The sequence below is a fragment of the Gymnoscopelus microlampas genome (assembly GCF_963454915.1).
Source record: "Gymnoscopelus microlampas genome assembly, chromosome: 18".
Classification (NCBI taxonomy): Eukaryota; Metazoa; Chordata; class Actinopteri; order Myctophiformes; family Myctophidae; genus Gymnoscopelus; species Gymnoscopelus microlampas.
Genome location: NC_139955.1, coordinates 36,608,163 through 36,620,377, shown reverse-complemented (window position 1 = coordinate 36,620,377; position 12,215 = coordinate 36,608,163). Strand labels below are relative to the sequence as shown.

The 12,215-nt window shown below is 43.8% G+C and overlaps 1 protein-coding gene across 2 annotated transcripts in view; it reads left to right on the top strand.

Annotated features, from left to right (window-relative positions):
- The window catches only part of tnmd (tenomodulin), a gene marked incomplete at its 5' end in the record, with an annotated part of 63,022 nt that overhangs the window by 41,041 nt on the left and 9,766 nt on the right, over positions 1-12,215 (top strand). The window contains 3 exons of one of the 2 annotated variants that reach the window (XM_084085673.1): positions 5,962-6,072; positions 10,947-11,109; positions 11,828-11,931. In XM_084085673.1, the coding sequence (XP_083941799.1) occupies positions 5,962-6,072; positions 10,947-11,109; positions 11,828-11,931 (378 nt within the window). Of the gene's footprint in view, positions 1-5,961; positions 6,073-10,946; positions 11,110-11,824; positions 11,932-12,215 lie in introns of both variants that reach the window. The other variant, XM_084085672.1, reaches the window with a different exon arrangement.

The following is a 12,215-nucleotide window of genomic DNA, read 5'->3' as shown; positions in this document are numbered from 1 at the left end:
AACTGCTACATGGCGCATTCGTGGGAATTGACTTCAGACATTCATCTGAAAACTTTGTTGAATAAATTGACACACTGTTCGACAGCCTCGTCTCAAATGACGCAAGTGTTGTATGAACACCTTAATGAGAGCTGACATAAGGACGGTTTCCTTATTCATGAAATGTGCTAGATAGCTGTAATGAAGCTCTTGTTGAGGCAGGAGTCCATATCGTGTTTCCTTATACAAAACTGGTCCAGTCATTATTTGAATATAACAAGATATTGGTCCAACAATCTTGTTACGAGTCGCTCAGGGCCTGTCCACGAGGTAACCTGGGGTAGCCTCATGTGAAATCTGATTAGCTAGCCCCCCAGCTCCAGAGATCTTTAGTTATCTAGTTATCTAACCTAATGTAACCTAAAATAGTTGCTTATAATATGTACGTTAATAAATCCTCTTCCCCAGACGCACTGCTTTACAAAATATATATTTTTAAGTTGTATTGAAAACATAATTAAGACACAGTGGTGTGGCAGCTATTATGTAACTGAGTGTTGTACTGGTATGCTATCCATAGCTTCCATATTCTGGTACAGGTGCAGGTGCATCTTTGCTGTTTGTGTCCTCCAGATCAGTGGTTCTCAAAGTGGGGTCCGGGGACCCCCAGGTGTCCTTGTGGAGGTTCCAGGGGGTCCCCTGTAAAATGTGTTAATACAGCATCACAATCATTTTAACCACTATATCCATTTATATGTTGGATATTCAAAAATAGCAGATCTACAAACTCACAGCGCTTCACTTGGTGCAGCGCTGCAAGCTTGTACATCTACTATTATTGAGAATCTTTGAAAAAATATCGAAAATGTTTGGACGTTTTTGAATAATTTAGATATTGCTTTCAATAAATATTTTCTTCTTGGGGTCCCTGGCACAAACATTTTCTGATGGGGGTCCGCGGCCAAATGTATATCAATTTGGGGGTCCTTGGCACGAAAAAGTTTGAGAACTACACAGCGCCTGTGCTGACAGGCCCTCATAGAGATAGATAGGGGACGTGCTGCTCATGTGACAATGATTACAACAGCCTCCACTAACCTTTCTCTGAGATTGCATGAAGGTACTAAGCCTCCAATCAAAACATTGCTCACAGACGTGTGTACTGAAGACAGCCACGGATTTCAGCATCGTCTCTCAAGGCCACATCCCTTTTCCTTTTCCTTATGTCTGTAATGATGTGTCTTTTTTCATTTTCTGCTTGACCAACTTCAGTAATCATCGCATCTCATCACTGAGATTGTCCCATCCTCCCTGGTGCTGTGGCTTGCCATTACAGTAGCCCAAATTAACCCATTAAGACTTGAGGCCGATTCTACAAATGTCTTCTAAATCCCAACAGTATTCTGAAAAAAACGTCTGTTTCTATATCAGTGGTGCTCAAACTTTTTCATGTCAAGGACCCCCAAAATTATATGTATTTGGCCGCCGACCCCCCATCTCAAAATATTTTGTTCCAGGGACCCCCCAGAAGCAAGGATTTTAGTTAAAAATGTTCGCTTTAAAACAATATATATTCAAATATTTGCACACATTTTCATAATTTTTCAAAAATAGCAGATATACAAGCTCATAGCGCGGCACTCGGTGCCGCACTATGAGCTTGTATATCTGCTATTTTTGAATAGCCAAGGTGTAAAATAATGCTTTTTAGCTCAAATAAAAACATTACACAGATGCGTTCCAGGTCTTAAAGCGTTAAACGGCAACTCGTCACTATGAAGCCCAGCATAAACATTACGCTTTTGTGTTTGAGACTATTATTGCCTCATCTTTCCCCCCCCCCCACAAATATGAGATTACATGCGGTGCTTTATGACAGCCATGTCTTGACATTATGTCTTGAGCAGCAGCCGGCGTCTGCTTTTCAGAGTGGCAGCGCCAAGGGAAAGTGGAGGAGGGAGAAAAAAAAACACACACACAGCACCCCGTATGGCCAAGTTATCCGATTTAAAGGAGATGTCACAGCAATCACCATGTCAGTGTAATTAAATTCAGATGGAATCAAGTCCATTTTCATGCCGGCGCTTATACAATCTTCTTCTTGATGCAACATTAAAGCGTCTGTGGCAGATGTAGATCCCCGCCGTCTTCTTCTCATACAGTATGCTGAACGAGACACTCTTGCTCTGCAGAGGCTAAATTGGATACAATCTGATCAGGCTCAGCCTTATATTCCAGCTGAACATCGTAGATTAACCCTTTAAGACCGGGAAAGAATCAGTGTCATTTTTAGCGGCGCTAGCCGCTCTATATCTGACTTTGTCCGTGTGCGTGCGTGTCCGTCCAGTCCAAAGTGATTGGTCAAGCTTCACGTGACACGTGGCTGGGTTATAAACACATATTGATGACAAACAGTATGTATGTTTGAGCACAGGGCTCATCAAAGGCGCCGCGTCCTTCACACAGGGTGTGATTTTTAGATTTCTTTGGGCTATTTTTAGCGGCGCTAGCCGCTCTATACCTTTAGGTATAGAGCGGATCCTGCTCTATACCTGACTTTGTCCGTGTGCGTCAACGTTCTGATTGGTCAGGTGCGTACGACAACAAAGTGATTGGTCAAGCTTCACGTGACACGTGGCTATAAACACATTATAAACACATATCGATGACAAAATGTATCAAAGGCGCCGCTACCTTCACACAGGGTGTGATTTTTTTTTTACTCTTGAACATTTTTGCAAATCTTTGAATATATATATATATATTTTTTTTTAAAGCAAGCATTTGTAACTCAAATATTTGCTTCTGGGGATTCTACAAATCTCTTCAAAAAGCAGTTTTTTGAAAAAACTTAAGTTGCTGTAATCAGTGGTTCCCAAACTTTTTTCATGTCAAGGACCCCCAAAATGTATATGTATTTGGCCGCAGACCCCCATCTCAAAATATCTTGTTCCAGGGACCCCCCAGAGGCAAGGATTTGAGTCAAAAATGTTCCCTTTAAAAATATGTATTCAACTATTCGCACAAATTTTCACTATTAAAAAAAAAAAATAGCAGATCTACAAGCTCATAGCACGGCACTCGGTGCTACTATGAGCTTGAAGATCTGCTATTTTTGAATAGCCAAAGAAATATATCTTGACACAGATCCCGTCCCTGGATTGAATGGGTTAACATAGAGTGGCGCCGGGAGAGAGAATTAACAGGTCTTTCTTGTCTGCTGAGGCTCCCTCTGTGTCAGGGCGTAACATAGCGTGAGTCCACATGGTGGGTGATCATCAGCTGCAGAGAGCGGGCTCTCCTCACTTGACTGCACAGATTAAAAGAGTGACAGGGACCTATGACTGGCTAATTCAATGGGGGCACGCTCTGTGGAAAGCACTTCATTCCCAACAATGCCACTCGGCTCTTTTGTGAGATGTATCCCATAATGAAGTATTGTTCAGCCGCAGCGAAGCCCTCGCAACCCTCAGCCCTGTCGCTTCCAGTAGCAATCGGCTTGTGTTGCAATGGCTGAGTGGGCCCAGTCATCGGTGTTGAACCACAAAAACAACAACAACGGGGAAAGATCAAAACACACCTCACCAACTAGGTTTTCACTTTTAAACCAATTAAACCCTATACAGTCTATCTTTGGCCGACTCCTTTTTTGCTTTGACACCAGGGGCGTCAATTGGGTATGGCAAGGTAGGGCAGGTGCCATACCTTGGCTCCAAAACATCTATATATAAAAAATGCAGGGTGTAAGACCATTGTGTTTGTATTGTGTTATAGGTACTAGACCATACCCGGTGAAGGGCACAGGCGAAAGTAGTTGCAAAGTTGGGGTTAATGCACGTCCTGTCGCGCGGTTTCTCCCCCGCGCGCGCCCCGTCGTGGCGCCCCCCTATTTTGGGGTACCAAAAGCGTGGGACAAAAAATTCCAAAAGTGAAAAAGAAAAAAGAAAAAGATTCAACATTTCTTTTTTATTTTCCTGGGTGTCCCCGGACCCCCTGGGGGCCCGCGCACCCCTGTGGAACATGGCGGACCCCTTCGGCTGTTTGTTTTAATATAATAGGACGGTGTTGTGATGTATTTCATATAAATGTAATTTCAGTAATGCATTGAAGCTGGTATTGAGGCGGTACTAAAAGAGGCGGTACTAAAAGAGTATTTGTAGTAGTAGTTAAGTAAGTATTGTTACTCAATGTATTTACTTGAAAGTGTTTTTAATGACTGTATTAGCTTTAAAGTTTTTTTTACAGATTTTTAAGTATTTTTACTGTTTTTATCAACTTTTAGGTATTTGTAGTGTTTTTATCAACTTTTAGGTATTTGTAGTGTTTTCATCAATCTTTAAGTATTTTTACTCTTTTTTTTCAACTTTTCAGTACTTTTAAGTATTTTACTCATGTTGAGTACTCTGAAGTATTTTTGCTCAAGGTATTTGAGTATTCTCTCCGTCCCTCTCTCTCTCTCTCCCCATCTCCCTATTTTCACAACGCATCGCGACGCATTGAGAGCTTGTAGATGGGCTATTTTCAATTGATTGCAACCTTTATTGTGAAGGAACGACCGGAAGTGCTAAGCTATTCAATTGCGTGTGACATAACACTGTGAGTTGCTACATCGTGACATTGTGTCACAGAAACCCACCAAAGTCCCCAAAATAACACTGTTCAACGGGCTAATTAGTTAGCATTGATGACATTGACCACACTAACGTTCATACAGGTTGTTGATAAGATGTTTAACGTAGCCGTTTGAGTGACGACAGCTGCGTTGTGTAACATTAACGTTAGCCGCATGCTAACGCTACCCGTGGCTTAGCTCCACACTGACGGCCCATTATAGGCAGCTGTTGGCTTAAACCCAACTAACGGCAACACAGTATTGGACATAAGCATTCACATACATGCTTTAGACAGTATTAGCAACAACCGGTAGTTTGTTTACATGGCGCGGGACGTCGCGGGTGGCAGCGCGCCGACATCCGTCGGGCGGCGCGGCGATGTTGGGGTAAAGGCCCCACTCCCAGGCGAGGCTTATGCTTGCGCTAGGCCGCGACTTCCGCGGGGCCGCTGCCTCGTCTCCTTCGTGTCTTGTGACATTTGTAATGGACAGAAATGTAAGTTGGGCTTGTTTGTGTGAGAATATTACCACATTGGTTCGAAATGTGTGCTTATTTCAGCATTTAGGAGGTAACTGTGCGTGAGCTGTGTGAAGCGAGCGAGCTGCTGATTTCAATGGCGGCCGCGACGTGTGGAATTGTAGACAGTCAGAGAGTGGGCGGGGTCTCGGTGTTGCCATGTCGGCGTACTGTAAGCGCTGTAGGGCCAATGTTGGTGGTATAGGGTTCGTTTGGTTTGGCCTCGTTTTCATAGACCTCGTTGCTTGGAATTGTAGACAGTCAGAGAGTGGGCGGGGTCTCGGTGTTGCCATGTCGGCGTACTACTGTAAGCGCTGTAGGGCCAATGTTGGTGGTATAGGGTTCGTTTGGTTTGGCCTCGTTTTCATAGACCTCGTTGCTTGTTTCTCTCGCGAAACCTGGCAACACGACGCATGCGCAGTTTGATCGGAGACCCAGGACCCCATCCACCCACCGTCAGGTTACTAGAATTATAGTAGGATAATGCATAGTTTTCTATGCATTTCAGGGGTTTTGGGGGGTTTGACGCCCCCCCTCCCCAAAAAAAATTCAGCCGCGTGGCTTTGCCGCACGCCCAGGATAGGTGTCCCTTATCTCAATCTCTAGGAGTTGGCAACCCTAACCTTGCCATACCTTAGCTTTTGCTGAACTGGCGCCACTGTTTGACACCAAATCTCTTCTAATCTAATCTCTTTTGATTATCATCCAAAACATGTAAAACCTTTTTTTACAACCATCACCCTGGCGCCTTGTAGGATATCAAGCACAGAGAGAGAGAGGGCCAGGAATGATACTACTATGAATTGTCTGATTAATTTCTTCCTCCTTTTTTTTTTTTTGTTTCTAAAAAAAGGGAATCACTGGGATCCGGTTTGCCAAACATCAGAGGTGCTACATCAAGACCCAAACCCGAAGGCTTCCTACAGTGACTGAGGTGGAGGAGGCTGAGGACACACAGTTACTGGTACAGTATGTCTCCCTCCCTCAGCTGTCTCTACCCTCAGATGCTCTCTCCAGCGCCACAGAAGCGGTCATGCATATCCCGTTAAGACTTGAAGCCGATTCTACAAATGTGTTCTAAATCCCAACAGTATTCTGAAAAAAAACGTAGGTTTCTATATCAGAGATGCTCAAACTTTTTCATGTCAGGGACCCCAAGAATGATATGTATTTGGCCGCCGACCCCCAGCTTGAAATATTTTGTTCCAGGGACCCCCAGAAGCAAAGATTTGAGTAAAAAATGTTTGCTTTAAAACAATATATATTCAAAGATTTGCACACATTTTCACGATTTTTCAAAAATAGCAGATCTACAAGCTCATAGCGCGGCACTCGGTGCCGCGCTATGAGCGTGTATATCTGCTATTTTTGAATAGCCAAAGTGTAAAATAGTGCTTTTTAGCTCAAATCAAAAAGTGACACAGATGCGTTCCAGGTCTTAATGGGATATAGTAGGTAGATATCAAGAGAAGCGCAATGTGAGCTCCATAAAGAAAATCCACAGCCTGTCCATCTCCTCCGCCTCCTCTCACTATAGGTATAAACTTTGGGTTTGTAGTGCCTATGAAACCCAGCCAGAAAGCTGCCCACAGACCCATAGCCCCTTTGTGGCTCACATCAAATGGTGTTTGCTGTCAATCTTCGAGTCAATATTAATTTTTAATCATCTCCCTTCCAAAACCTCTACCCAAATACCCTTAATCCATTTAGACCGGGAAAGAATCATTTTTAGATTTCTTGGTGCTATTCAAAAATAGCATATCTAGAAGCTCGTAGCGCGGCACCAAGTGCCGCGCTACAAGCTTGTAGATCTGCTATTTTTGAAAAATCGTGAAAGTTTGTGCAAATCTTTGAATATGTATTTTTGAAGGCGAACATTCGTAACTCAAATCTTTGCTTCTGGGGGATTCTAAATGTCTTCTAAATCCTAACAGTTTTTTGAAAAACGTATGTTTCTATATCAGTGGTTCTCAAACCTTTTCATGTCAAGGACACATTTTCACTATTTTTCACAAAGACATCTAAAATGACACAGATGCATTCCCGGTCTGAATGGGTTAAGGGGGTAGAGAGGTCTGAGAAGAGCGGTAAGCCATTAAAATTTTATTTTAAAAAAAGACATTTTAAAAAGAGATGCTTTCGTGGTAAATTTCACCACACTCCACTACAAGTTCAACGGTTCATCTTTCTTCTCTGGGTCTTAAAGCTGCACGTGAACTTCAGCAAGAGAGATGGAAGAAAATTCTATCAATCAAATATCCAATTTCCAGACACACTGCAATTTGCTGAGTGGGCTATGTATTCAAAGAGAAAATCCTTCCCTCGAATGTTTCTGCTGCTAGCACTCTCTCATTTACATTTCACACCGGCATAGAAGTAACTGGCAATATCTGACACGCTCTGTTCCCTGCTTTATTCTGAAACCTGTATAAACCCATTGTCTGTACATGCTAAAATCAAACGTCCTTTTTTTACTTTAAGAACACATGTTGTTCAGGCTGAAAAACAGACTGCATCGCCCTTCTCTCATCTTCCTATTGTCTGATCCATGTTTACAGATACTAATTGCTCAGGCAGCACCATATGTCTCTACCATTTATGTTTTCTTTTGTGCATTGTGAAACCTAATTGGCTTAATTCACAGCTCTCAAAGTAACTCATCTAAAGCCATTGAGAGGAGTGTGGTTATTTCAGAGAATGAGGGAAACTTTACCTAAACACAATAAAGCACATATTCATGCCCAATGCTCAAACCTAAAAAAAAAAATCAAGCAATGCCAATAGTTACATACTTAGGCACTCCAAGCTTGATTTAGGAAACAAGTGAACTAAAAAAAAACTACCAGGATCAGCTTGTGATGTCAGTCATCTATGATGTCCGGCTCCGGACAGACACACAGACAGACAGTCACAGACAGACATATAGACCCTCTTATAGATGGTTAGACTCCTGCAGAGCCGCACCATATTTTGTTTTAAACTTAAACAGATAATGAATTGCTTTACCCTTTTTACAGCATGGCTCTGCAGGAGTCTATACTGTCCTACAAAGCCAAAGTGCAGTAACTACGTTTTTGGACACTCTCGACTTATTTGTGTATCCCAAAGGCCAAATTAGCCTTTGTGATTTTGGGGAATAAACAATTATCTCAAGAACAGATATACCATTAGTGTAATATCACTTATATGCCGATATCTCTTTTTACACCCAGTGCAAATTTGTCTATGTAATCCTGGGCACTACCTTCCCTCTGCCAACCTAGGGAGGCCAGGGCCGAGCTCATGCCTCCTTCAATGCATGAGAGCCAACTGACCTTCTTATCACCTGACAGGGGAGAGTTTCCCTGGTTGGAAGCGCGTGGAAGGAACACGTTATTCCAACCAGTTCCTTTCCCCTCCATCAGGCGCCCCGGCTGGCCAGGGGGAGGGGGCAGTATAGTGACCAGAATTACTGCATGTTTTTGTGAGGGTACCTACCCTAGGGGACACGGGGAGAATAGGGTCTGTCTGTCGGTCGGTCGGTCGGTCGGTCGCACAGATTCTTAAAAATGTTTTCTATCCATATTCATTCTGAAAAAGAGGAGGAAAAAAAGGAGGGAAGACTTTTCTCCAACAAGTGGTCGGAGGGAAGGCGGTTTGTTCTTGACGTGACCTCCCGTCAGGATTAGAGAGCAGCCCGTGATCCATGTTCCATGAGAATCCTCCCACATGTTCCCCTGATGAAGCCCAGAGCAGGTCTCACCTCAGGTGGTGACCACATGAAGCTCACTGGGGTTAAAGCCAAGCACTAATGGTTCCTAGCTCAGCCCAGCCGTAGGCTCCGCTGACATGGGGCTCAGAGCAAAGCGAGGCAGGCTATAAAGCCGAGGTGAAAAACAATGGGAAAAACTGGAGGGAAAACTGCAAGTGGCTGATAAGGGAAATAAAGCTCCCGGGGAGTAGAACCTGGTGACAAACATGAATTGTTTGCCAGCCGTTTCTTTCTTCATTTTCAATTTGTTCCCTCTATGAAACATCGGAGAAAGTAATCCCAGGGCTTCTCCCTCACACCCCGGCAACATTGTCAATGGATGCCACTTGCTCCATTAAACACTCGTTTAATATGGATGACCAAAGCTTGCCTGCCAATCCAGAACCTCCCACACAGACAATAGGTGTAAACAGAAAAACAATACACAGACAAACACAATGACAAACTGGAATAATGTGAATAAACTGTACTCGGTTTGTTTTTTTGCTCCATTTTACTCAGTGAAATCTGTTCCATGCTTGTGTGTATTTTGCACTGTGTCACACTGTATAAGTAAGTTATGTGTGCTGTAAGCTCAGATAAAATACTCCAGGGACTGGGCGCACAAACCAAATTACCATCATTCACCAATGTCCAACACAAAAAACGGTTTGTGTCACAATATGTAATGTGTCAGTAGCAGAGAGAAAAGAAAAACAAACGCTCACAACTGCATGGACCATAATAATGTTGTCTTTTTGTTTGTCAGCTGGTATTTAAGTAGCCCTGTTCCATGCTAAAATGCAGACCTTTGCCAGCTCCCTCTTGCTCTCTAGTTATTGGATTCGTTTTCTCGACTGTGAAGTCAAAGTCATGTTGCGAGGCCCCGTGTCGTGACCTCCGTTCACTTTTCAGGAAAAGGCTCACAAGGATTCAATGGTTAAGAGGTCCAATTAGAGAGCAGCGTTTGTGTTTGATGAGTTTTATTTTAATTTCTGCGGTCTAGGGAATGGTAAACACCAAACCGCCATACTACCGCCCACCCACCGAGTCATCATTAGAATAGTGTGATCTGGCCTGGGCTAGAAAGTGAGAGAAAAAACTGTGTCAAAGGCTTGGATGAGCACAAACACCGCCCACGCCCGAGCAACGTCTTTGATGTGACGGAACACGCGCGTGTGTGCTCTTTCTTCTCCACAGGTCATCGTGGAGTCGCCTTTGCCGCAAATGAAATTTGGCAAGGAGAGATTGCGTTGGAATATAAAAGAAGAGTGACAGGAGTGAACAGGAGGAAGGGAGCACGACCTGATATTAATGATCCCTGCTCCTACCATAGCCCCCAGGATTCTACATCAAGCTTAACTAATGTGCAATTAAGCATTAGACTGGGAGAAAATCACCTTGTAAAAACATTTGTCAAAGTGAACTGCTTTCCTGCTCGGCTTTGCTAATTAACAAGGGAATGGGTAGAGGGCTTTGTTTGTTTATGTATTTACATATACATGAAGAAAATAAATATCTGCACTGTTGGGGGAAGGCATTACCAACCCCCCTTCATATATCTCTATTAGACAACAGTGACATGCGGTCGCTATCATTAAGCAATAATAGTTTACTTTACAGCTCATGAACTACAGTATCAACAAATTAAGCCCGGGTGCCAAGCGAGGCGCTGTGGTTTGTTGGGGATAGAGGGAAACGCCGGGCTTTATTGTGTCTGTCATATTTAACGATATTGCTGCCACACTCAGAGCAATAAAGGCCACTGAAGTCATTTAAAAGTCAAATTGTCACTGTCTGTGAATTTAAATGATGTATAATAGAAGGGAGCAGCAGCCCCGGAGGCTTGAGAGGAAGGTGAAGAGGAGAGAGGAGAGGAAGTCGGGGAAACGGGAGTCAATATTCAGGAAGTTGCCCCCACTCCCTGTGGGCAGAATGAGGCAATAGATAAAAGGATAGAGCTAGAGGTGGACAGGAGAGCAAGCGCAGGCCATACGAAGAGACTACGCATGCAGGCTTCAAACGGTTGTGTAGGCTCCGACATATTTATATACTGTGTGTGTGTGTGTGTGTGTGTGTGTGTGTGTGTGTGCTTTTTTCTCTGGCAGGTGGGTGAGGAGACAGAGGTCATCAATGTGAAGGTGGAGGACTCCCAGGTGTGGATGCCTGCCGAGGAGCCCATCGCTAACCGAGCCTTCCTTCTCAACTCCAAGATCTGGGAGATGTGCCAGGAGCTGCCCATCCACTGGATCCATCCCTCCCCCATGGGAGGTAAGGGGCACGGGGGCACCTCTGCCTCTAAACGCAGCCTATTAACACTCTATCTCAAAAGACACCCCCGTACAGCAGGTCACACGATGCCTTTAGAGACTGTTAGGATTTTCACCACCAGACGGGAGAGACTGACTCAGTTTCTGGCGGCTTAAAAGTTTAAAGTGAGGGATGGTCATCTGGAGAACGGCCTTTAAACCATACTTTCTCGAGGGACGTGCATAACAAACTCGAGGAAAATTGCCCTATTGTCTAGCAGTGTGCACTGAGTCACAACTGCATCGCTGTTGCTTGAAGGCAAATAAATGTTGCCTTTATTCTCCTCCGGATGTTAGCAATTAACTTCAAGCAGTAAAGAAAAACAAGCCAACATCCTGACTGCATGCTTTGCCATTTGTATCGCTAACAATGGAATCGCTGTTACGGCGCAGCGCAGTGCATCACCATCTGGCTGTCTCGTCTGTTCTCCCCATTTATTTATTTTTTACTTTATCTTATTTTTTCATTGGCTCGTCTCTTAAGCCTGATGTATGCTTTGTCGTACGACGCTGTCGCTTACAGAAAATAGCTGACCTACAAGCAAAAAAATGTATCCGCAACGCGTGAACATATAGATCTGCCTTTTTCAGCAATTTCTCTTACCTTTTCCCAGTGTTTCATTCATTCTGCTGCTGCTGTTGCTGCCATGACAGCTGAATCTTATCCATGTGTTCAGAAGCCGAGTTCCATGAGGTGGAAGACGTGGAGGACACACCTGATGCAGAGGTCGCAGGTCAGCGATTCACCCGCGACGTCCAGGAGCAACAGCAAGTCAATGACTATGTAAGTAGCTGTAGGGCTGGGCATGATGAAGGCTGGATAGCAGAAACATCTGTCACCTGTCCTGAGACGTGGAAAATGTAAACAAGAGAACAATTTTAATTTCTGAGTGCGAACCTCCTTGTTTTTGATTCATTGAACACAGTTTATTCGGACAACGCACCAGAGTGGTCAGAGGGCGGTGGTATAAAGATAAGCTGTAGGGCCGCAACTATCGATCATCTCCTTAGAGATTATTCCATCGATAATTCTTTTGATTCATTGAAAAAAATTGAGAAGCGTTTGAG